The 27,453-nt window shown below is 49.8% G+C and overlaps 1 protein-coding gene across 5 annotated transcripts in view; it reads right to left on the bottom strand.

The window, feature by feature from the left end:
* Positions 1-3,307: 3,307 nt before the first annotated feature.
* The window catches only part of LOC134983634 (oocyte zinc finger protein XlCOF22-like), an 81,705-nt gene continuing 57,559 nt past the window's right edge, over positions 3,308-27,453 (bottom strand). For all 5 annotated transcript variants that reach the window (XM_063949311.1, XM_063949314.1, XM_063949312.1 and 2 more), the window contains 4 exons: positions 7,628-7,751; positions 7,445-7,542; positions 7,036-7,309; positions 3,308-4,898 (listed from right to left, as the gene is read on the bottom strand). In XM_063949311.1, the coding sequence (XP_063805381.1) occupies positions 3,643-4,898; positions 7,036-7,309; positions 7,445-7,542; positions 7,628-7,751 (1,752 nt within the window). In that variant the 3' untranslated portion in view covers positions 3,308-3,642. The remainder of the gene's footprint in view (positions 4,899-7,035; positions 7,310-7,444; positions 7,543-7,627; positions 7,752-27,453) is intronic.

The following is a 27,453-nucleotide window of genomic DNA, read 5'->3' as shown; positions in this document are numbered from 1 at the left end:
CAAACAGCAACATCTGAAATTGGTAATGATAATCCTGCACCGCAAATTTCAGCAACGCCTGATGTGGAGGATATATCGGGACGTGTAAGTAGGCATCTTTTATGTCGACTGCGCCATAAAATCCTCCCCTTCTAGACTGGAAATCACTGCCTGAAGAGATTCCATTTTGAACTTGAAAGTTTTCAAATACAAATTGAGGGATTTTAGGTTCAGGATCGGTCTGACCGAGCCATCCGGCTTTGGTACGACAAAGAGGCTAGAATAAAACCCTTCTCCCCGTTGGGAACCCGATTTGCTCCCTTTACTTGTCAAGGAGAGTGGAGGTCCGGGCCAGCGTCTCTGCAATGTCTGTGAAGAGAGAAAAATGGCGATGGTAAGCTGTGAGGGCTAAGCCACCCCCCTCCCGGCGCGCTGTAGTCCCGCTCAAATTTGAATATTTAGACTGGCGGGGGTCTTATATTTAGTGCCTAGGCACTTATATATATGTTTTTGCCAGTGTCATTAGCTCCAGTAACTTGCTGTCCAGGGCGCCCCCCCTGCGCCCTGTGAGTGCCATTGGTGTATGTATGGGAGCATGGCGCGCAACCGCTGCGCTGTACCTCCGTTACTGAAGTCTTCTGCCGTCACTGAAGTCTTCTTGCTTCTTTATACTCACCTGGCTTCTTTCTTCTGGCTTCTGTAAGGGGGACAAGCAGCTAGGCGCACCAAGTGATCGAACCCTCTGGAGCTAATGGTGTCCAGTAGCCTAAGAAGCAGAGCCTTTAACTCAAAAGAAGTAGGTCTGACTTCTCTCATGTCTCCTGCGGATCCCGCCTATACCCCATGGTCCTTTTGGAGTCCCCAGCATCTTCTAGGACGTAAGATAAATAAGGCTAGAAACTTCAAAAGGGACAAAAGATCTAAATAAACTTTAGCTTCGTTTCTAAAGTCAGGAGGATATAGGCAGCAAAATGTGTTGTCCCTGACAGTTGGCAAGATCTTATAGTAAATATGGCTTTAAATTGAGCAAACTGTATGGCTATGGCTCCACTGACTATATTGTTTGGGACATCACAAGAAGAGAGAAGAAAAGGTGTATGGTTAAAATCCAACTTCAGCAATTTTTAGATGGTCTGTCTTCTTGGGGCTCAATCTAATTGAGAGCTGGTCTAGTGTGTCCGTAGTTCAGAATATGATTTGTAAGTGTTCTATTAATTTTTTTTTATAACTGTCATTGTAATAATTTTGTCATTTTACAATTTTTTATATCTAAGAACACTTTACCGTGTTGTATTGAGTTTAAGATTTAATATTTTTTTTGTTACTCTAACAATTCCAGAAGGTTTCTTGGCTGTGTTAATCCATTGGGTGCTAGTGAGCGCTGCCACGAACAAAGGCACTGATGTAGAGGGAGTACAATGCCAGTTTGCATATAATTATCCTGTGCGCCTGCCCAGTGGGCACATGCATAAGCAACCATGGATAGGCAAAACAGGAGCATTCTAAAAAGACTGTATAGCAAGGGTGTGTAGCAGACAGGGGCAGACCATTTATGCCTGAGCAAGCCATAGGGGTGATCAGGGACAGCTGGAAATCGTGAATGATTACAAGTGACCACTTGCGATTTGATGTTTGACGCTCCATGGATACTGGTGATTTCTTTGTAGTTTGGACATATATTACTGTATTGTGTGCAATTAAATAAAACTGTTGCATAATAGCAAATGTGTTTAGAGACCCAGTTCATTGCTAACATCAAAAGTATGTAAAGAAATATATCAAAATAGGACTGGCATCACACAGTGTATCCAACTAGGTGGAAACCAAGATGATCCAGTAAGAATCAACATTCAGGCACTCGGCAGACAGCAATAGTCAGGTCACAAGCAACATTCCGGGGGGAGGCCAGCACACAGTAGCATGCGGGGCAGAAACGGGCAAGACAAAAGGATACACAGCAACAAAAGTCAGACTAGTAACACTATAACAGTGGGGCAGATTCAGTCAGTCACCGGTTGACTTGTGCGGCCTGTTCTCCCTGGTAAATGTGACCATACCTTTTCAATTATAGACCCGTGATCAAACCAAGGGCAGCCCTGAGGAAGGACTTAACACTTATGTCTGCTTGTACCCTCTACAGTGCAACGGTGAATCGAACCGAACCTCCCAACCTTTCCAATCTGTTCGGGGCAAAGCTTTTCTAATCAGGAAGGAGGTAGAAATAACGACTGCCGTGCCTAAATAAGGACAGTTTAGAGATGTGCGCAAACAAGAATCCCAACTGGACGTTATCAAAAATTAAATTTGTCCTGTCCTGCTTCATCCCCTCCCTCCTACTCTGAAAACAAATTTCTGATGAGAAATTACTCATAGCTGCAGTTGGGAAGAGGATTGGTGCAGGTGGAGGGGAGGAGTTGGGAAGGGAATTGGGGAAGGAGTTGGGAAGGGGATTGGTGCAGATGAAGGGGAGGAGTCGGGAAGGGGATTGGTGCAGGTGGATGGGAGGAGTTGGGAAGGGGATTGGTGCAGATGAAGGTGAGGAGTTGGGAAGAGGATTGATGCAAGTGGAGCCGAGGAGTTGGGAAGAGGACTGGTGCAGATGAAGGGGAGGAGTTGGGAAGAGGATTGGTGCAGGTGGATGGGAGGAGTTGGGAAGAGGATTGGTGCAGGTAGAGCCGAGGAGTTTGGAAGAGAATTGGTGCAGATGAAGGTGAGGAGTTGGCAAGAGGATTGATGCAGGTGGAGCCGAGGAGTTGGGAAGAGGACTGGTGCAGATGAAGGGGAGGAGTTGGGAAGAGGATTGGTGCAGGTGGATGGGAGGAGTTGGGAAGGGGATTGGTGCAGGTAGAGCCGAGGAGTTTGGAAGAGGATTGGTGCAGATGACGGGGAGGAGTTGGGAAGAGGATTGGTTCAGGTGGAGGGGAGGAGTTGGAAAGGGGATTAGTGCAGGTGGAGCCAAGGAGTTGGGAAGGGCATTGGTGCAGGTGGGAGGAGCAAAAAAAAAAAAAAAAAAAATCATTTGAATGGCTCCTAGTAAGATACAGAGACAAAAGCTGTATAACAACTAGTATATGCCAGCCCATTTATAGGAGCTACAACTGGATAAGAATAAAATGTTCAGTCTTCCCAACTGATATAATATTCCTAAATATTAGAATCCATGTAGAAATACAAAAGTATATAAATGTATGAACAATTAGAGGTCAACGAGGACCAGATGAAACAATGTAGACCCAGGTTACAGAAAAGGGTAAATAGTAGATAGTATATCTTAATTGAGAAACCAGAGACAAGCTAAAAAAATCTATATATTAATTTAATAAATACACACAAATAGAAAGATCCATACCACAACAATACTTGGTCATACATTATGAAAGAAAACTACATATGTAAAATGAAGGAGCTAAATGATATACTATAAAGGCATTTTGGCATCACTAGACAGCTGCATGTGGGGGGAGATCTCTCGCCTTCACTCGTCAGCAACGAACTTCGTGGCCATCTTGTATACGAGAGGTCAACGCAACATTATGAAGAAGCTCCAATATGCAAAACAACCGGTGACTGCAACTTGAAGTTAGAGCAAGCAGAAGTCTATCTACCATTGCGTGTCCCTTTATGTTCTACAAAATGTACATTTTACGTGAATTATTTCCCGCGCTAAGGACACGGAAATGGCTTCTCCCCTCTGTGAGTGTTGCAGTGTTTAACGAGGTGCGTCCTCTGTGTAAAACACTTCCCGCATTCAGAACATGGATACGGCCTCTCACCCCTGTGCATTCTCTGGTGTTTAACAAGGTTTGATTTATCTGTAAAACATTTCCCACACTCAGAACATGGAAATGGCTTCTCGCCCTTGTGAGTGCCCTGGTGTTTAACGAGGTGCGTTCTCCTTTTAAAACATTTCCCGCATTCTGAACACGAGTGCGGTTTTATGTTTGCGTGAGTCCTCTGATGTTGAATTAGATATGATTTATGTGTAAAACATTTACCACACTCAGAGCACAGAAATGGGCGATCACCTGTGTGTGTGCTTTGGTGTGCAGTGAGATGTGTTCTCCGTTTAAAGCACTTCCCGCACTCAGAACACGGAAACGGCCACTCACCCCTGTGTGTTCGCTCGTGGATAGCAAGATTTGATTTATCCGTAAAACATTTCCCACACGCAGAACATGACAATGGCTCATTACTTGTGTGAGTGCTTTGGTGTTTAACAAGATAGCTTTTCCGGGTAAAACATTTTCCACATTCAGTACACGGATGCGGTCTCTCCTTTAGGTGAGTCTTCTGATGATCAACAAGATATGATTTACGTGTAAAACATTTCCCACACGCAGAACATGGAAACGGCTTCTCACCCGTGTGTGTACCCTGGTGTTTAACGAGGTGCGTTCTCTGTGTAAAACGTTTCCCGCACTCGGAACACAAGTATGGCTTTATATTTGTGTGAGTCCTCTGATGCTCAACAAGATATGATTTATTTGTAAAACATTTCCCGCACTCAGAGCATGAGAAAGGTTTCTCTCCCGTATGGATTGCCTGATGTCTGGCGAGGTTCGACTTAAAGGTAAAACATTTCCCACATTGAAAACATGGAAACAGATTCTCAGCTGTGTGACATCTCCAATGGATAATAAGTTTTGCATTTTGGGCAAAACATTTACCACACTTAGAACATGAAAATAATGTATCACCACTCTGATCTTTACTTTGCGTCTGAATATCCAATTTATCAGGGGACTGTTCCTTGGAATTGGAGGGATCGGATGATACATCTGCACTGTGAGGTTCTGGATGTATATTTGGGGTAATGGGGTATTCTCCTGGAGACTCTCTTATGGTATGACCTTCACTTTCACAATCTGGAGATAAATTGAGATGTCCCTCGGAGATAGTCCTGGTCTGGTGCTCACATTCTGGGAATAAGAAAGGGATTACTTGCAGTAACATTATCTTGTTAGATATATTTATTGTCAGTGCAGGATAATGAGATGAATGATGTGCCTTCATCAGTTGATAACAGAACAGCAATGTAATCTGGTCAACATTCGTGTCAATGTTCCTGAGAATGTTGACGTGGTCATACTGACGACACTGTGCTTTTCAGGTAAATCTGGCCCTATAGTTACCTGATGAAGCTAATCCTAACCCTTACCCAATATCAACATTTTCACATTGCCAACATTTGCCAGGTGTTGACATTTGATTCATTCCCATCAGCCTCCACTCCTCCAGTTGACGCGGCAGATTCCTGACATATTGTCATCGTTCTGTACTGGAGTTATTCGTGTGTTCCAGATGACAAGATTTGAGATAGTTTCTATGTCTGTTTACAGCCCTCCGGTTGTTTTATTTTATTTCCCCTGCCTATTACAGATATTTCCCACTTCCCTTCCCTTTTGTCCTGCTTGTCTATTTGTTTTAAGTAGCCCTGCGGGTTGCTTCAATTGGTTCAACAAATGTTAAAACCAAGAAAGATAACTTAGCGTTAGATCCCTTAATCAGACACTTTATTAATAACAAGAATTGTCAACATCATGGTGAGCAGTCATGAATTAAATGTATCTGTCTTTGCAGATAGGTATTTCAAATGGAATATACCCGACGCGTTTCATCCCCTGAAGTTGGATATTTCCTAAAAGGTAGCTTGCAAAGTACAACGGAAAATATTTTTTTTCCTCCACCTACACTCACTCACCACACTGAAGAATTTGGGAATGAAGAGAAAATGTACAGAGGAAGCAGTCAGGCAGTTTCCTGTAAATATGGCAAAAATGGGGACTCAGTGACTGATATATGAGGAAGGGGTAGAACTGAAGCTCATATACACTGGGAGTGGGCACGATAGCTGAACACACCCCTAAGCAGCTAGCATTGTTGCCTCACATTGCGGGGGTCAAGGGTTTGATTCCAGCTAGAACTCTATTGATGTGCAGAGCCAGATTAATGGGGTTCACCGGGGGCAGGTACCCGAGCGCCCCTATCTCAGGGGGACCCCCCCGCAAGCATTTACTAACCCTGTTGCCTACTCTGCCCTGTGCACTAGGAGCACTGCACTGTATTGTTCACCTCCATACATTTTCTAATGGTCCTACTATGAGTGGGGGCAACCTGCATGAGGACTGGAGTGGTCCTGAGGAGGAGTGGGGCGGGCCAGTGAAAGAGTGGGGTGGGGCAGAGAAGACGTGGGGTGAGCTTTGAGAGTAGTGGGGTCGGTGGGACAGGCAGCCCAGCAGCATACAAGGGTGGCCTCAGCCACACATGTATAGGAAATAACTACAACTGGTTAGCCTGCTGACAGATTAGATTGGACAATGAGATCGGGTCTGCATTTAGAAGTTGGTCTTATTGGCCGGGGCTAATCTGCAGATTCTGATGATTGGCTAGATGTCCTGGGGCTGCAACTGCTGCGGTTCACCTAAGCAGCTCTGTCTCTTCATTCAAAAGTACAGGAAAGGAGAAATCAGGATGAGGGGAGAGAGGGAGAGCAGCATCAAGCGGTGACAGGAGAGAGAGAGTGTGTGTGAGAGGACTTGGGGGTAAATTTACTAAGGTGGGTGTTTTCTTGGAACTGGTGATGTTGCCCCTAGCAACCAATCGGATTCTACTTAACTTTTATCGAGCTGTTTCTAGAAGGTAATAGATATAATCTGATAGGTTGCTAGGGGCAACATCTCCAGGAGAATGAATTGGATCAGCTGACAGCACTGCAACCTGTGCAGCCAGTGGTCTCGAGGTTAGTGAGAATGTATACTTTTCAGTTTTGTTACTAGATTTTACACTGTATCACTGCATGTGTATATATATATTTTTTTTTATCTATCCCTCTCCCCATTCCCCTCTCTCTCTGTATCTCTATATATAGGTCTCTCTCACTCTCTATCAATCTGTACACACATCTTTGAGATTATAGGGGCCTCCCTGTCTTAAGTGCCCCGGGCCCCCAAAGTCGATCCAGCTCAAGGACATACTGGTAGGTTACTACCTACATTTATTCTAGCGAGTGTGTAGACTTGTGGATGTGACTGTTCTGTAATTATGATCATTACTCACCTGTACTGATATCTGTAGGGATTTCCTCCTCCTTACACTGCTGATCACCCATCACATACGTCTCTTCTTCCTCTTTTATATCTTCTGCTTTAGTATTAGTTGTGTCTTCAACCTTACGCTGCTGATCACCCATCACATACGTCTCCTCTTCCTCTTTTATATCTTCTACCTTTGTATTAGTTGTGTCTTCAACCTTACGCTGCTGATCACCCATCACATACGTCTCCTTTTCCTCTTTTATATCTTCTACCTTATTATCTGTTAGGATTTCACTCTGAATAATACACACAATAAGAAAGCTCATATTAAATAGAAGATATATATCAGTGCATAAAATCTACACAGCTACTCGACAGATCATATAGTGACAGTCACATTGGTTATTTGTGAGACCCCCAATCCCACCTACCTGACCCTCCTGTGGGACACTGTGATTCTCCTCTGTATTATTCTGTGTATAACAAGGACGGGGACATCTCTCTGGGGTATTCCTGTTACTGGCCCCATCTGTAGGAGACATATAAATATATATATATATGTCTCTATCAAAAGATATATGTAGGTGGCTCTCAAAAATAATTTCTTCTCTTACCCAGTGATTTGAGGGGTCGGTGATTCTCCATCATCACGTCCTTGTACAGACCCCTGTGTTCCTCTATATACTCCCACTCCTCCATGGAGAAATAGACAGTGACGTCCTCACACCTTATAGGAACCTGACACACACAATGAGACAGTCATCACCCAGACACAACCCCTGGTGTTACTGTATAATGCCCCATTCCCAGCAGTCACCTCTCCAGTCATCACCCAGACACATACACTGGTGTTACTGTATAATGTCCCATTTCCAGCAGTCACCTCTCCAGCCATCACCCAGACACATCCCCTGGTGTTACTGTATAATGCCCCATTCCCAGCAGTCACCTCTCCAGTCATCACCCAGACACATCCCCCGGTGTTACTGTATAATGCCCCATTCCCAGCAGTCACCTCTCCAGTCATCACCCAGACACATCCCCTGGTGTTACTGTATAATGTCCCATTCCCAGCAGTCACCTCTCCAGTCATCACCCATACACATTCCCTGGTGTTACTGTATAATGTCCCATTCCCAGCAGTCACCTCTCCAGTCATCACTCAGACACATCCCCTGGTGTTACTGTATAATGCCCCATTCCCAGCAGTCACCTCTCCAGTCATCACCCTGACACATCCCCTGGTGTTACTGTATAATGTCCCATTCCCAGCAGTCACCTCTCCAGTCATCACCCAGACACATCCCCTGGTGTTACTGTATAATGCCCCATTCCCAGCAGTCACCTCTCCAGTCATCACCCAGACACATCCCCAGGTGTTACTGTATAATGCCCCATTCCCAGCAGTCACCTCTCCAGTCATCACCCAGACACATCCCCTGGTGTTACTGTATAATGCCCCATTCCCAGCAGTCACCTCTCCAGTCATCACCCTGACACATCCCCTGGTGTTACTGTATAATGCCCCATTCCCAGCAGTCACCTCTCCAGTCATCACCCAGACACATTCCCTGGTGTTACTGTATAATGCCCCATTCCCAGCAGTCACCTCTCCAGTCATCACCCAGACACATTCCCTGGTGTTACTGTATAATGCCCCATTCCCAGCAGTCACCTCTCCAGTCATCACCCAGACACATCCCCTGGTGTTACTGTATAATGCCCCATTCCCAGCAGTCACCTCTCCAGTCATCACCCTGACACATCCCCTGGTGTTACTGTATAATGTCCCATTCCCAGCAGTCACCTCTCCAGTCATCACCCAGACACATCCCCTGGTGTTACTGTATAATGTCCCATTCCCAGCAGTCACCTCTCCAGTCATCACCCACACACATCCCCTGGTGTTACTGTATAATGTCCCATTCCCAGCAGTCACCTCTCCAGTCATCACCCAGACACATCCCCTGGTGTTACTGTATAATGTCCCATTCCCAGCAGTCACCTCTCCAGTCATCACCCAGACACATCCCCTGGTGTTACTGTATAATGCCCCATTCCCAGCAGTCACCTCTCCAGTCACATCCCCTGGTGTTACTGTATAATGCCCCATTCCCAGCAGTCACCTCTCCAGTCATCACCCAGACACATCCCCTGGTGTTACTGTATAATGCCCCATTCCCAGCAGTCACCTCTCCAGTCATCACCCAGACACATTCCCTGGTGTTACTGTATAATGCCCCATTCCCAGCAGTCACCTCTCCAGTCATCACCCAGACACATCCCCTGGTCTTACTGTATAATGTCCCATTCCCAGCAGTCACCTCTCCAGTCATCACCCAGACACATCTCCTGGTGTTACTGTATAATGCCCCATTCCCAGCAGTCACCTCTCCAGTCATCACCCAGACACATCCCCTGGTGTTACTGTATAATGCCCCATTCCCAGCAGTCACCTCTCCAGTCATCACCCAGATACACCCCCCGGTGTTACTGTATGATGTCCCATTCCCAGCAGTCACCTCTCCAGCCATCACCCAGACACATCCCCCGGTGTTACTGTATAATGTCCCATTCCCAGCAGTCACCTCTCCAGCCATCACCCAGACACATCCCCTGGTGTTACTGTATAATGCCCCATTCCCAGCAGTCACCTCTCCAGTCATCACCCTGACACATCCCCTGGTGTTACTGTATAATGTCCCATTCCCAGCAGTCACCTCTCCAGTCATCACCCAGACACATGCCCTGGTGTTACTGTATAATGTCCCATTCCCAGCAGTCACCTCTCCAGTCATCACCCAGACACATCCCCAGGTGTTACTGTATAATGTCCCATTCCCAGCAGTCACCTCTCCAGTCATCACCCAGACACATACACTGGTGTTACTGTATAATGTCCCATTTCCAGCAGTCACCTCTCCAGCCATCACCCAGACACATCCCCTGGTGTTACTGTATAATGCCCCATTCCCAGCAGTCACCTCTCCAGTCATCACCCAGACACATCCCCCGGTGTTACTGTATAATGCCCCATTCCCAGCAGTCACCTCTCCAGTCATCACCCAGACACATCCCCTGGTGTTACTGTATAATGTCCCATTCCCAGCAGTCACCTCTCCAGTCATCACCCATACACATTCCCTGGTGTTACTGTATAATGTCCCATTCCCAGCAGTCACCTCTCCAGTCATCACTCAGACACATCCCCTGGTGTTACTGTATAATGCCCCATTCCCAGCAGTCACCTCTCCAGTCATCACCCTGACACATCCCCTGGTGTTACTGTATAATGTCCCATTCCCAGCAGTCACCTCTCCAGTCATCACCCAGACACATCCCCAGGTGTTACTGTATAATGCCCCATTCCCAGCAGTCACCTCTCCAGTCATCACCCAGACACATCCCCTGGTGTTACTGTATAATGCCCCATTCCCAGCAGTCACCTCTCCAGTCATCACCCTGACACATCCCCTGGTGTTACTGTATAATGCCCCATTCCCAGCAGTCACCTCTCCAGTCATCACCCAGACACATTCCCTGGTGTTACTGTATAATGCCCCATTCCCAGCAGTCACCTCTCCAGTCATCACCCAGACACATTCCCTGGTGTTACTGTATAATGCCCCATTCCCAGCAGTCACCTCTCCAGTCATCACCCAGACACATCCCCTTGTGTTACTGTATAATGCCCCATTCCGAGCAGTCACCTCTCCAGTCATCACCCTGACACATCCCCTGGTGTTACTGTATAATGTCCCATTCCCAGCAGACACCTCTCCAGTCATCACCCAGACACATCCCCTGGTGTTACTGTATAATGTCCCATTCCCAGCAGTCACCTCTCCAGTCATCACCCACACACATCCCCTGGTGTTACTGTATAATGTCCCATTCCCAGCAGTCACCTCTCCAGTCATCACCCAGACACATCCCCTGGTGTTACTGTATAATGTCCCATTCCCAGCAGTCACCTCTCCAGTCATCACCCAGACACATCCCCTGGTGTTACTGTATAATGCCCCATTCCCAGCAGTCACCTCTCCAGTCATCACCCAGACACATCCCCTGGTGTTACTGTATAATGCCCCATTCCCAGCAGTCACCTCTCCAGTCATCACCCAGACACATCCCCTGGTGTTACTGTATAATGTCCCATTCCCAGCAGTCACCTCTCCAGTCATCACCCAGACACATCCCCTGGTGTTACTGTATAATGCCCCATTCCCAGCAGTCACCTCTCCAGTCACATCCCCTGGTGTTACTGTATAATGCCCCATTCCCAGCAGTCACCTCTCCAGTCATCACCCAGACACATCCCCTGGTGTTACTGTATAATGCCCCATTCCCAGCAGTCACCTCTCCAGTCATCACCCAGACACATTCCCTGGTGTTACTGTATAATGCCCCATTCCCAGCAGTCACCTCTCCAGTCATCACCCAGACACATCCCCTGGTGTTACTGTATAATGTCCCATTCCCAGCAGTCACCTCTCCAGTCATCACCCAGACACATCCCCTGGTGTTACTGTATAATGTCCCATTCCCAGCAGTCACCTCTCCAGTCACATCCCCCGGTGTTACTGTATAATGCCCCATTCCCAGCAGTCACCTCTCCAGTCATCACCCAGACACATCCCCTGGTGTTACTGTATAATGTCCCATTCCCAGCAGTCACCTCTCCAGTCATCACCCAGACACATCCCCTGGTCTTACTGTATAATGTCCCATTCCCAGCAGTCACCTCTCCAGTCATCACCCAGACACATCTCCTGGTGTTACTGTATAATGCCCCATTCCCAGCAGTCACCTCTCCAGTCATCACCCAGACACATCCCCTGGTGTTACTGTATAATGCCCCATTCCCAGCAGTCACCTCTCCAGTCATCACCCAGATACATCCCCCGGTGTTACTGTATGATGTCCCATTCCCAGCAGTCACCTCTCCAGCCATCACCCAGACACATCCCCCGGTGTTACTGTATAATGTCCCATTCCCAGCAGTCACCTCTCCAGCCATCACCCAGACACATCCCCTGGTGTTACTGTATAATGCCCCATTCCCAGCAGTCACCTCTCCAGTCATCACCCTGACACATCCCCTGGTGTTACTGTATAATGTCCCATTCCCAGCAGTCACCTCTCCAGTCATCACCCAGACACATCCCCTGGTGTTACTGTATAATGTCCCATTCCCAGCAGTCACCTCTCCAGTCATCACCCAGACACATCCCCAGGTGTTACTGTATAATGTCCCATTCCCAGCAGTCACCTCTCCAGTCATCACCCAGACACATCCCCTGGTGTTACTGTATAATGCCCCATTCCCAGCAGTCATCTCTCTAGTCATCACCCTGACACATCCCCTGGTGTTACTGTATAATGCCCCATTCCCAGCAGTCACCTCTCCAGTCATCACCCAGACACATTCCCTGGTGTTACTGTATAATGCCCCATTCCCAGCAGTCACCTCTCCAGTCATCACCCTGACACATCCCCTGGTGTTACTGTATAATGCCCCATTCCCAGCAGTCACCTCTCCAGTCATCACCCAGACACATCCCCTGGTGTTACTGTATAATGTCCCATTCCCAGCAGTCACCTCTCCAGTCATTACCCAGACACATCCCCTGGTGTTACTGTATAATGTCCCATTCCCAGCAGTCACCTCTCCAGTCATCACCCAGACACATCCCCTGGTGTTACTGTATAATGTCCCATTCCCAGCAGTCACCTCTCCAGTCATCACCCACACACATCCCCTGGTGTTACTGTATAATGTCCCATTCCCAGCAGTCACCTCTCCAGTCATCACCCAGACACATCCCCTGGTGTTACTGTATAATGTCCCATTCCCAGCAGTTACCTCTCCAGTCATCACCCAGACACATCCCCTGGTGTTACTGTATAATGCCCCATTCCCAGCAGTCACCTCTCCAGTCATCACCCAGACACATCCCCTGGTGTTACTGTATAATGCCCCATTCCCAGCAGTCACCTCTCCAGTCATCACCCAGACACATCCCCTGGTGTTACTGTATAATGTCCCATTCCCAGCAGTCACCTCTCCAGTCATCACCCAGACACATCCCCTGGTGTTACTGTATAACGCCCCATTCCCAGCAGTCACCTCTCCAGTCACATCCCCTGGTGTTACTGTATAATGCCCCATTCCCAGCAGTCACCTCTCCAGTCATCACCCAGACACATCCCCTGGTGTTACTGTATAATGCCCCATTCCCAGCAGTCACCTCTCCAGTCATCACCCAGACACATTCCCTGGTGTTACTGTATAATGCCCCATTCCCAGCAGTCACCTCTCCAGTCATCACCCAGACACATCCCCTGGTGTTACTGTATAATGTCCCATTCCCAGCAGTCACCTCTCCAGTCATCACCCAGACACATCCCCTGGTGTTACTGTATAATGTCCCATTCCCAGCAGTCACCTCTCCAGTCATCACCCTGACACATCCCCTGGTGTTACTGTATAATGTCCCATTCCCAGCAGTCACCTCTCCAGTCATCACCCAGACACATCCCCTGGTGTTACTGTATAATGTCCCATTCCCAGCAGTCACCTCTCCAGTCATCACCCAGACACATCTCCTGGTGTTACTGTATAATGCCCCATTCCCAGCAGTCACCTCTCCAGTCATCACCCAGACACATCCCCTGGTGTTACTGTATAATGTCCCATTCCCAGCAGTCACCTCTCCAGTCATCACACCCAGACACATCCCCTGGTGTTACAGTATAATGCCCCATTCCCAGCAGTCACCTCTCCAGTCATTACCCAGACACATCCCCTGGTGTTACTGTATAATGTCCCATTCCCAGCAATCACCTCTCCAGTCATCACCCAGACACATCCCCTGGTGTTACTGTATAATGTCCCATTCCCAGCAGTTACCTCTCCAGTCATCACCCAGACACATCCCCTGGTGTTACTGTATAATGCCCCATTCCCAGCAGTCACCTCTCCAGTCATCACCCAGACACATCCCCTGGTGTTACTGTATAATGCCCCATTCCCAGCAGTCACCTCTCCAGTCATCACCCAGACACATCCCCTGGTGTTACTGTATAATGTCCCATTCCCAGCAGTCACCTCTCCAGTCATCACCCAGACACATCCCCTGGTGTTACTGTATAACGCCCCATTCCCAGCAGTCACCTCTCCAGTCACATCCCCTGGTGTTACTGTATAATGCCCCATTCCCAGCAGTCACCTCTCCAGTCATCACCCAGACACATCCCCTGGTGTTACTGTATAATGCCCCATTCCCAGCAGTCACCTCTCCAGTCATCACCCAGACACATTCCCTGGTGTTACTGTATAATGCCCCTTTCCCAGCAGTCACCTCTCCAGTCATCACCCAGACACATTCCCTGGTGTTACTGTATAATGCCCCATTCCCAGCAGTCACCTCTCCAGTCATCACCCAGACACATCCCCTGGTGTTACTGTATAATGTCCCATTCCCAGCAGTCACCTCTCCAGTCATCACCCAGACACATCCCCTGGTGTTACTGTATAATGTCCCATTCCCAGCAGTCACCTCTCCAGTCATCACCCAGACACATCCCCTGGTGTTACTGTATAATGTCCCATTCCCAGCAGTCACCTCTCCAGTCATCACCCAGACACATCCCCTGGTGTTACTGTATAATGTCCCATTCCCAGCAGTCACCTCTCCAGTCATCACCCAGACACATCTCCTGGTGTTACTGTATAATGCCCCATTCCCAGCAGTCACCTCTCCAGTCATCACCCAGACACATCCCCTGGTGTTACTGTATAATGTCCCATTCCCAGCAGTCACCTCTCCAGTCATCACCCAGACACATCCCCTGGTGTTACTGTATAATGTCCCATTCCCAGCAGTCACCTCTCCAGTCACATCCCCTGGTGTTACTGTATAATGCCCCATTCCCAGCAGTCACCTCTCCAGTCATCACCCAGACACATCCCCTGGTGTTACTGTATAATGTCCCATTCCCAGCAGTCACCCCTCCAGTCATCACCCAGACACATCCCCTGGTCTTACTGTATAATGTCCCATTCCCAGCAGTCACCTCTCCAGTCATCACCCAGACACATCTCCTGGTGTTACTGTATAATGCCCCATTCCCAGCAGTCACCTCTCCAGTCATCACCCAGACACATCCCCTGGTGTTACTGTATAATGCCCCATTCCCAGCAGTCACCTCTCCAGTCATCACCCAGATACATCCCCCGGTGTTACTGTATAATGTCCCATTCCCAGCAGTCACCTCTCCAGCCATCACCCAGACACATCCCCTGGTGTTACTGTATAATGTCCCATTCCCAGCAGTCACCTCTCCAGTCATCACCCAGACACATCCCCTGGTGTTACTGTATAATGCCCCATTCCCAGCAGTCACCTCTCCAGTCATCACCCTGACACATCCCCTGGTGTTACTGTATAATGTCCCATTCCCAGCAGTCACCTCTCCAGTCATCACCCAGACACATCCCCTGGTGTTACTGTATAATGTCCCATTCCCAGCAGTCACCTCTCCAGTCATCACCCAGACACATCCCCAGGTGTTACTGTATAATGTCCCATTCCCAGCAGTCACCTCTCCAGTCATCACCCAGACACATCCCCTGGTGTTACTGTATAATGCCCCATTCCCAGCAGTCACCTCTCCAGTCATCACCCTGACACATCCCCTGGTGTTACTGTATAATGCCCCATTCCCAGCAGTCACCTCTCCAGTCATCACCCAGACACATTCCCTGGTGTTACTGTATAATGCCCCATTCCCAGCAGTCACCTCTCCAGTCATCACCCAGATACATCCCCCGGTGTTACTGTATAATGTCCCATTCCCAGCAGTCACCTCTCCAGCCATCACCCAGACACATCCCCTGGTGTTACTGTATAATGTCCCATTCCCAGCAGTCACCTCTCCAGTCATCACCCAGACACATCCCCTGGTGTTACTGTATAATGCCCCATTCCCAGCAGTCACCTCTCCAGTCATCACCCTGACACATCCCCTGGTGTTACTGTATAATGTCCCATTCCCAGCAGTCACCTCTCCAGTCATCACCCTGACACATCCCCTGGTGTTACTGTATAATGTCCCATTCCCAGCAGTCACCTCTCCAGTCATCACCCAGACACATCCCCTGGTGTTACTGTATAATGTCCCATTCCCAGCAGTCACCTCTCCAGTCATCACCCAGACACATCTCCTGGTGTTACTGTATAATGCCCCATTCCCAGCAGTCACCTCTCCAGTCATCACCCAGACACATCCCCTGGTGTTACTGTATAATGTCCCATTCCCAGCAGTCACCTCTCCAGTCATCACCCAGACACATCCCCTGGTGTTACAGTATAATGCCCCATTCCCAGCAGTCACCTCTCCAGTCATTACCCAGACACATCCCCTGGTGTTACTGTATAATGTCCCATTCCCAGCAATCACCTCTCCAGTCATCACCCAGACACATCCCCTGGTGTTACTGTATAATGTCCCATTCCCAGCAGTTACCTCTCCAGTCATCACCCAGACACATCCCCTGGTGTTACTGTATAATGCCCCATTCCCAGCAGTCACCTCTCCAGTCATCACCCAGACACATCCCCTGGTGTTACTGTATAATGCCCCATTCCCAGCAGTCACCTCTCCAGTCATCACCCAGACACATCCCCTGGTGTTACTGTATAATGTCCCATTCCCAGCAGTCACCTCTCCAGTCATCACCCAGACACATCCCCTGGTGTTACTGTATAACGCCCCATTCCCAGCAGTCACCTCTCCAGTCACATCCCCTGGTGTTACTGTATAATGCCCCATTCCCAGCAGTCACCTCTCCAGTCATCACCCAGACACATCCCCTGGTGTTACTGTATAATGCCCCATTCCCAGCAGTCACCTCTCCAGTCATCACCCAGACACATTCCCTGGTGTTACTGTATAATGCCCCTTTCCCAGCAGTCACCTCTCCAGTCATCACCCAGACACATTCCCTGGTGTTACTGTATAATGCCCCATTCCCAGCAGTCACCTCTCCAGTCATCACCCAGACACATCCCCTGGTGTTACTGTATAATGTCCCATTCCCAGCAGTCACCTCTCCAGTCATCACCCAGACACATCCCCTGGTGTTACTGTATAATGTCCCATTCCCAGCAGTCACCTCTCCAGTCATCACCCAGACACATCCCCTGGTGTTACTGTATAATGTCCCATTCCCAGCAGTCACCTCTCCAGTCATCACCCAGACACATCCCCTGGTGTTACTGTATAATGTCCCATTCCCAGCAGTCACCTCTCCAGTCATCACCCAGACACATCTCCTGGTGTTACTGTATAATGCCCCATTCCCAGCAGTCACCTCTCCAGTCATCACCCAGACACATCCCCTGGTGTTACTGTATAATGTCCCATTCCCAGCAGTCACCTCTCCAGTCATCACCCAGACACATCCCCTGGTGTTACTGTATAATGTCCCATTCCCAGCAGTCACCTCTCCAGTCACATCCCCTGGTGTTACTGTATAATGCCCCATTCCCAGCAGTCACCTCTCCAGTCATCACCCAGACACATCCCCTGGTGTTACTGTATAATGTCCCATTCCCAGCAGTCACCCCTCCAGTCATCACCCAGACACATCCCCTGGTCTTACTGTATAATGTCCCATTCCCAGCAGTCACCTCTCCAGTCATCACCCAGACACATCTCCTGGTGTTACTGTATAATGCCCCATTCCCAGCAGTCACCTCTCCAGTCATCACCCAGACACATCCCCTGGTGTTACTGTATAATGCCCCATTCCCAGCAGTCACCTCTCCAGTCATCACCCAGATACATCCCCCGGTGTTACTGTATAATGTCCCATTCCCAGCAGTCACCTCTCCAGCCATCACCCAGACACATCCCCTGGTGTTACTGTATAATGTCCCATTCCCAGCAGTCACCTCTCCAGTCATCACCCAGACACATCCCCTGGTGTTACTGTATAATGCCCCATTCCCAGCAGTCACCTCTCCAGTCATCACCCTGACACATCCCCTGGTGTTACTGTATAATGTCCCATTCCCAGCAGTCACCTCTCCAGTCATCACCCAGACACATCCCCTGGTGTTACTGTATAATGTCCCATTCCCAGCAGTCACCTCTCCAGTCATCACCCAGACACATCCCCAGGTGTTACTGTATAATGTCCCATTCCCAGCAGTCACCTCTCCAGTCATCACCCAGACACATCCCCTGGTGTTACTGTATAATGCCCCATTCCCAGCAGTCACCTCTCCAGTCATCACCCTGACACATCCCCTGGTGTTACTGTATAATGCCCCATTCCCAGCAGTCACCTCTCCAGTCATCACCCAGACACATTCCCTGGTGTTACTGTATAATGCCCCATTCCCAGCAGTCACCTCTCCAGTCATCACCCAGATACATCCCCCGGTGTTACTGTATAATGTCCCATTCCCAGCAGTCACCTCTCCAGCCATCACCCAGACACATCCCCTGGTGTTACTGTATAATGTCCCATTCCCAGCAGTCACCTCTCCAGTCATCACCCAGACACATCCCCTGGTGTTACTGTATAATGCCCCATTCCCAGCAGTCACCTCTCCAGTCATCACCCTGACACATCCCCTGGTGTTACTGTATAATGTCCCATTCCCAGCAGTCACCTCTCCAGTCATCACCCAGACACATCCCCTGGTGTTACTGTATAATGTCCCATTCCCAGCAGTCACCTCTCCAGTCATCACCCAGACACATCCCCAGGTGTTACTGTATAATGTCCCATTCCCAGCAGTCACCTCTCCAGTCATCACCCAGACACATCCCCTGGTGTTACTGTATAATGCCCCATTCCCAGCAGTCACCTCTCCAGTCACATCCCCTGGTGTTACTGTATAATGCCCCATTCCCAGCAGTCACCTCTTCAGTCATCACCCAGACACATCCCCTGGTGTTACTGTATAATGCCCCATTCCCAGCAGTCACCTCTCCAGTCATCACCCAGACACATTCCCTGGTGTTACTGTATAATGCCCCATTCCCAGCAGTCACCTCTCCAGTCATCACCCAGACACATCCCCTGGTGTTACTGTATAATGTCCCATTCCCAGCAGTCACCTCTCCAGTCATCACCCAGACACATCCCCTGGTGTTACTGTATAATGTCCCATTCCCAGCAGTCACCTCTCCAGTCATCACCCAGACACATCCCCTGGTGTTACTGTATAATGTCCCATTCCCAGCAGTCACCTCTCCAGTCATCACCCAGACACATCCCCTGGTGTTACTGTATAATGTCCCATTCCCAGCAGTCACCTCTCCAGTCATCACCCAGACACATCTCCTGGTGTTACTGTATAATGCCCCATTCCCAGCAGTCACCTCTCCAGTCATCACCCAGACACATCCCCTGGTGTTACTGTATAATGTCCCATTCCCAGCAGTCACCTCTCCAGTCATCACCCAGACACGTCCCCTGGTGTTACTGTATAATGTCCCATTCCCAGCAGTCACCTCTCCAGTCACATCCCCTGGTGTTACTGTATAATGCCTCATTCCCAGCTGTCACCTCTCCAGTCATCACCCAGACACATCCCCTGGTGTTACTGTATAATGTCCCATTCCCAGCAGTCACCCCTCCAGTCATCACCCACACACATCCCCTGGTCTTACTGTATAATGCCCCATTCCCAGCAGTCACCTCTCCAGTCATCACCCAGACACATCCCCTGGTGTTACTGTATAATGCCCCATTCCCAGCAGTCACCTCTCCAGTCATCACCCAGATACATCCCCCGGTTTTACTGTATAATGTCCCATTCCCAGCAGTCACCTCTCCAGCCATCACCCAGACACATCCCCTGGTGTTACTGTATAATGTCCCATTCCCAGCAGTCACCTCTCCAGTCATCACCCAGACACATCCCCTGGTGTTACTGTATAATGCCCCATTCCCAGCAGTCACCTCTCCAGTCATCACCCTGACACATCCCCTGGTGTTACTGTATAATGTCCCATTCCCAGCAGTCACCTCTCCAGTCATCACCCAGACACACCCCCTGGTGTTACTGTATAATGTCCCATTCCCAGCAGTCACCTCTCCAGTCATCACCCAGACACATCCCCAGGTGTTACTGTATAATGTCCCATTCCCAGCAGTCACCTCTCCAGTCATCACCCAGACACATCCCCTGGTGTTACTGTATAATGCCCCATTCCCAGCAGTCACCTCTCCAGTCATCACCCTGACACATCCCCTGGTGTTACTGTATAATGCCCCATTCCCAGCAGTCACCTCTCCAGTCATCACCCAGACACATTCCCTGGTGTTACTGTATAATGCCCCATTCCCAGCAGTCACCTCTCCAGTCATCACCCTGACACATCCCCTGGTGTTACTGTATAATGCCCCATTCCCAGCAGTCACCTCTCCAGTCATCACCCAGAAACATCCCCTGGTGTTACTGTATAATGTCCCATTCCCAGCAGTCACCTCTCCAGTCATCACCCAGACACATCCCCTGGTGTTACTGTATAATGTCCCATTCCCAGCAGTCACCTCTCCAGTCATCACCCAGACACATCCCCTGGTGTTACTGTATAATGTCCCATTCCCAGCAGTCACCTCTCCAGTCATCACCCAGACACATCCCCAGGTGTTACTGTATAATGTCCCATTCCCAGCAGTCACCTCTCCAGTCATCACCCAGACACATCCCCTGGTGTTACTGTATAATGCCCCATTCCCAGCAGTCACCTCTCCAGTCATCACCCTGACACATCCCCTGGTGTTACTGTATAATGCCCCATTCCCAGCAGTCACCTCTCCAGTCATCACCCAGACACATCCCCTGGTGTTACTGTATAATGCCCCATTCCCAGCAGTCACCTCTCCAGTCATCACCCTGACACATCCCCTGGTGTTACTGTATAATGCCCCATTCCCAGCAGTCACCTCTCCAGTCATCACCCAGACACATCCCCTGGTGTTACTGTATAATGCCCCATTCCCAGCAGTCACCTCTCCAGTCATCACCCAGACACATCTCCTGGTGTTACTGTATAATGCCCCATTCCCAGCAGTCACCTCTCCAGTCATCACCCTGACACATCCCCTGGTGTTACTGTATAATGCCCCATTCCCAGCAGTCACCTCTCCAGTCATCACCCAGACACATCCCCTGGTGTTACTGTATAATGTCCCATTCCCAGCAGTCACCTCTCCAGTCATCACCCTGACACATCCCCTGGTGTTACTGTATAATGTCCCATTCCCAGCAGTCACCTCTCCAGTCATCACCCAGACACATCCCCTGGTGTTACTGTATAATGTCCCATTCCCAGCAGTCACCTCTCCAGTCATCACCCACACACATCGCCTGGTGTTACTGTATAATGTCCCATTCCCAGCAGTCACCTCTCCAGTCATCACCCAGACACATCCCCTGGTGTTACTGTATAATGTCCCATTCCCAGCAGTTACCTCTCCAGTCATCACCCAGACACATCCCCTGGTGTTACTGTATAATGCCCCATTCCCAGCAGTCACCTCTCCAGTCATCACCCAGACACATCCCCTGGTGTTACTGTATAATGCCCCATTCCCAGCAGTCACCTCTCCAGTCATCACCCAGACACATCCCCTGGTGTTACTGTATAATGTCCCATTCCCAGCAGTCACCTCTCCAGTCATCACCCAGACACATCCCCTGGTGTTACTGTATAATGTCCCATTCCCAGCAGTCACCTCTCCAGTCATCACCCAGACACATCCCCAGGTGTTACTGTATAATGTCCCATTCCCAGCAGTCACCTCTCCAGTCATCACCCAGACACATCCCCTGGTGTTACTGTATAATGCCCCATTCCCAGCAGTCACCTCTCCAGTCACATCCCCTGGTGTTACTGTATAATGCCCCATTCCCAGCAGTCACCTCTCCAGTCATCACCCAGACACATCCCCTGGTGTTACTGTATAATGCCCCATTCCCAGCAGTCACCTCTCCAGTCATCACCCAGACACATTCCCTGGTGTTACTGTATAATGCCCCATTCCCAGCAGTCACCTCTCCAGTCATCACCCAGACACATCCCCTGGTGTTACTGTATAATGTCCCATTCCCAGCAGTCACCTCTCCAGTCATCACCCAGACACATCCCCTGGTGTTACTGTATAATGTCCCATTCCCAGCAGTCACCTCTCCAGTCATCACCCAGACACATCCCCTGGTGTTACTGTATAATGTCCCATTCCCAGCAGTCACCTCTCCAGTCATCACCCAGACACATCCCCAGGTGTTACTGTATAATGTCCCATTCCCAGCAGTCACCTCTCCAGTCATCACCCAGACACATCCCCTGGTGTTACTGTATAATGCCCCATTCCCAGCAGTCACCTCTCCAGTCATCACCCTGACACATCCCCTGGTGTTACTGTATAATGCCCCATTCCCAGCAGTCACCTCTCCAGTCATCACCCTGACACATCCCCTGGTGTTACTGTATAATGCCCCATTCCCAGCAGTCACCTCTCCAGTCATCACCCAGACACATCCCCTGGTGTTACTGTATAATGTCCCATTCCCAGCAGTCACCTCTCCAGTCATTACCCAGACACATCCCCTGGTGTTACTGTATAATGTCCCATTCCCAGCAGTCACCTCTCCAGTCATCACCCACACACATCCCCTGGTGTTACTGTATAATGTCCCATTCCCAGCAGTCACCTCTCCAGTCATCACCCACACACATCCCCTGGTGTTACTGTATAATGTCCCATTCCCAGCAGTCACCTCTCCAGTCATCACCCAGACACATCCCCTGGTGTTACTGTATAATGTCCCATTCCCAGCAGTTACCTCTCCAGTCATCACCCAGACACATCCCCTGGTGTTACTGTATAATGCCCCATTCCCAGCAGTCACCTCTCCAGTCATCACCCAGACACATCCCCTGGTGTTACTGTATAATGCCCCATTCCCAGCAGTCACCTCTCCAGTCATCACCCAGACACATCCCCTGGTGTTACTGTATAATGTCCCATTCCCAGCAGTCACCTCTCCAGTCATCACCCAGACACATCCCCTGGTGTTACTGTATAATGCCCCATTTCCAGCAGTCACCTCTCCAGTCACATCCCCTGGTGTTACTGTATAATGCCCCATTCCCAGCAGTCACCTCTCCAGTCATCACCCAGACACATCCCCTGGTGTTACTGTATAATGTCCCATTCCCAGCAGTCACCTCTCCAGTCATCACCCAGACACATCTCCTGGTGTTACTGTATAATGCCCCATTCCCAGCAGTCACCTCTCCAGTCATCACCCAGACACATCCCCTGGTGTTACTGTATAATGTCCCATTCCCAGCAGTCACCTCTCCAGTCATCACCCAGACACATCCCCTGGTGTTACTGTATAATGTCCCATTCCCAGCAGTCACCTCTCCAGTCACATCCCCTGGTGTTACTGTATAATGCCTCATTCCCAGCAGTCACCTCTCCAGTCATCACCCAGACACATCCCCTGGTGTTACTGTATAATGTCCCATTCCCAGCAGTCACCCCTCCAGTCATCACCCACACACATCCCCTGGTCTTACTGTATAATGCCCCATTCCCAGCAGTCACCTCTCCAGTCATCACCCAGACACATCCCCTGGTGTTACTGTATAATGCCCCATTCCCAGCAGTCACCTCTCCAGTCATCACCCAGATACATCCCCCGGTTTTACTGTATAATGTCCCATTCCCAGCAGTCACCTCTCCAGCCATCACCCAGACACATCCCCTGGTGTTACTGTATAATGTCCCATTCCCAGCAGTCACCTCTCCAGTCATCACCCAGAAACATCCCCTGGTGTTACTGTATAATGCCCCATTCCCAGCAGTCACCTCTCCAGTCATCACCCTGACACATCCCCTGGTGTTACTGTATAATGTCCCATTCCCAGCAGTCACCTCTCCAGTCATCACCCAGACACACCCCCTGGTGTTACTGTATAATGTCCCATTCCCAGCAGTCACCTCTCCAGTCATCACCCAGACACATCCCCAGGTGTTACTGTATAATGTCCCATTCCCAGCAGTCACCTCTCCAGTCATCACCCAGACACATCCCCTGGTGTTACTGTATAATGCCCCATTCCCAGCAGTCACCTCTCCAGTCATCACCCTGACACATCCCCTGGTGTTACTGTATAATGCCCCATTCCCAGCAGTCACCTCTCCAGTCATCACCCAGACACATTCCCTGGTGTTACTGTATAATGCCCCATTCCCAGCAGTCACCTCTCCAGTCATCACCCTGACACATCCCCTGGTGTTACTGTATAATGCCCCATTCCCAGCAGTCACCTCTCCAGTCATCACCCAGAAACATCCCCTGGTGTTACTGTATAATGTCCCATTCCCAGCAGTCACCTCTCCAGTCATCACCCAGACACATCCCCTGGTGTTACTGTATAATGTCCCATTCCCAGCAGTCACCTCTCCAGTCATCACCCAGACACATCCCCTGGTGTTACTGTATAATGTCCCATTCCCAGCAGTCACCTCTCCAGTCATCACCCAGACACATCCCCAGGTGTTACTGTATAATGTCCCATTCCCAGCAGTCACCTCTCCAGTCATCACCCAGACACATCCCCTGGTGTTACTGTATAATGCCCCATTCCCAGCAGTCACCTCTCCAGTCATCACCCTGACACATCCCCTGGTGTTACTGTATAATGCCCCATTCCCAGCAGTCACCTCTCCAGTCATCACCCAGACACATCCCCTGGTGTTACTGTATAATGCCCCATTCCCAGCAGTCACCTCTCCAGTCATCACCCTGACACATCCCCTGGTGTTACTGTATAATGCCCCATTCCCAGCAGTCACCTCTCCAGTCATCACCCAGACACATCTCCTGGTGTTACTGTATAATGCCCCATTCCCAGCAGTCACCTCTCCAGTCATCACCCTGACACATCCCCTGGTGTTACTGTATAATGCCCCATTCCCAGCAGTCACCTCTCCAGTCATCACCCAGACACATCCCCTGGTGTTACTGTATAATGTCCCATTCCCAGCAGTCACCTCTCCAGTCATCACCCAGACACATCCCCTGGTGTTACTGTATAATGTCCCATTCCCAGCAGTCACCTCTCCAGTCATCACCCAGACACATCCCCTGGTGTTACTGTATAATGTCCCATTCCCAGCAGTCACCTCTCCAGTCATCACCCACACACATCGCCTGGTGTTACTGTATAATGTCCCATTCCCAGCAGTCACCTCTCCAGTCATCACCCAGACACATCCCCTGGTGTTACTGTATAATGTCCCATTCCCAGCAGTTACCTCTCCAGTCATCACCCAGACACATCCCCTGGTGTTACTGTATAATGCCCCATTCCCAGCAGTCACCTCTCCAGTCATCACCCAGACACATCCCCTGGTGTTACTGTATAATGCCCCATTCCCAGCAGTCACCTCTCCAGTCATCACCCAGACACATCCCCTGGTGTTACTGTATAATGTCCCATTCCCAGCAGTCACCTCTCCAGTCATCACCCAGACACATCCCCTGGTGTTACTGTATAATGTCCCATTCCCAGCAGTCACCTCTCCAGTCATCACCCAGACACATCCCCAGGTGTTACTGTATAATGTCCCATTCCCAGCAGTCACCTCTCCAGTCATCACCCAGACACATCCCCTGGTGTTACTGTATAATGCCCCATTCCCAGCAGTCACCTCTCCAGTCACATCCCCTGGTGTTACTGTATAATGCCCCATTCCCAGCAGTCACCTCTCCAGTCATCACCCAGACACATCCCCTGGTGTTACTGTATAATGCCCCATTCCCAGCAGTCACCTCTCCAGTCATCACCCAGACACATTCCCTGGTGTTACTGTATAATGCCCCATTCCCAGCAGTCACCTCTCCAGTCATCACCCAGACACATCCCCTGGTGTTACTGTATAATGTCCCATTCCCAGCAGTCACCTCTCCAGTCATCACCCAGACACATCCCCTGGTGTTACTGTATAATGTCCCATTCCCAGCAGTCACCTCTCCAGTCATCACCCAGACACATCCCCTGGTGTTACTGTATAATGTCCCATTCCCAGCAGTCACCTCTCCAGTCATCACCCAGACACATCCCCAGGTGTTACTGTATAATGTCCCATTCCCAGCAGTCACCTCTCCAGTCATCACCCAGACACATCCCCTGGTGTTACTGTATAATGCCCCATTCCCAGCAGTCACCTCTCCAGTCATCACCCTGACACATCCCCTGGTGTTACTGTATAATGCCCCATTCCCAGCAGTCACCTCTCCAGTCATCACCCTGACACATCCCCTGGTGTTACTGTATAATGCCCCATTCCCAGCAGTCACCTCTCCAGTCATCACCCAGACACATCCCCTGGTGTTACTGTATAATGTCCCATTCCCAGCAGTCACCTCTCCAGTCATCACCCAGACACATCCCCTGGTGTTACTGTATAATGTCCCATTCCCAGCAGTCACCTCTCCAGTCATCACCCACACACATCCCCTGGTGTTACTGTATAATGTCCCATTCCCAGCAGTCACCTCTCCAGTCATCACCCACACACATCCCCTGGTGTTACTGTATAATGTCCCATTCCCAGCAGTCACCTCTCCAGTCATCACCCAGACACATCCCCTGGTGTTACTGTATAATGTCCCATTCCCAGCAGTTACCTCTCCAGTCATCACCCAGACACATCCCCTGGTGTTACTGTATAATGCCCCATTCCCAGCAGTCACCTCTCCAGTCATCACCCAGACACATCCCCTGGTGTTACTGTATAATGCCCCATTCCCAGCAGTCACCTCTCCAGTCATCACCCAGACACATCCCCTGGTGTTACTGTATAATGGCCCTCATTCCGAGTTGTTCGCTCGGTATTTTTCATCGCATCGCAGTGAAAATCCGCTTAGTACGCATGCGCAATGTTCGCACTGCGACTGCGCCAAGTAACTTTACTATGAAGAAAGTATTTTTACTCACGGCTTTTTCTTCGCTCCGGCGATCGTAATGTGATTGACAGGAAATGGGTGTTACTGGGCGGATACACGGCGTTTCAGGGGCGTGTGGCTGAAAACGCTACCGTTTCCGGAAAAAACGCAGGAGTGGCCGGGGAAACGGTGGGAGTGCCTGGGCGAACGCTGGGTGTGTTTGTGACGACAACCAGGAACGACAAGCACTGAAATGATCGCACAGGCAGAGTAAGTCTGGAGCTACTCTGAAACTGCTAACTCGTTTGTAATCGCAATATTGCGCGTACGTCGGTCGCAATTTTAAGAAGCTAAGATTCACTCCCAGTAGGCGGCGGCTTAGCGTGTGTAACTCTGCTACATTCGCCTTGCGAGCGAACAACTCGGAATGAGGGCCAATGTCC

The sequence above is a fragment of the Pseudophryne corroboree genome, assembly GCF_028390025.1.
Source record: "Pseudophryne corroboree isolate aPseCor3 chromosome 3 unlocalized genomic scaffold, aPseCor3.hap2 SUPER_3_unloc_2, whole genome shotgun sequence".
Classification (NCBI taxonomy): Eukaryota; Metazoa; Chordata; class Amphibia; order Anura; family Myobatrachidae; genus Pseudophryne; species Pseudophryne corroboree.
This window is presented reverse-complemented; position numbering and strand designations above follow the sequence as displayed.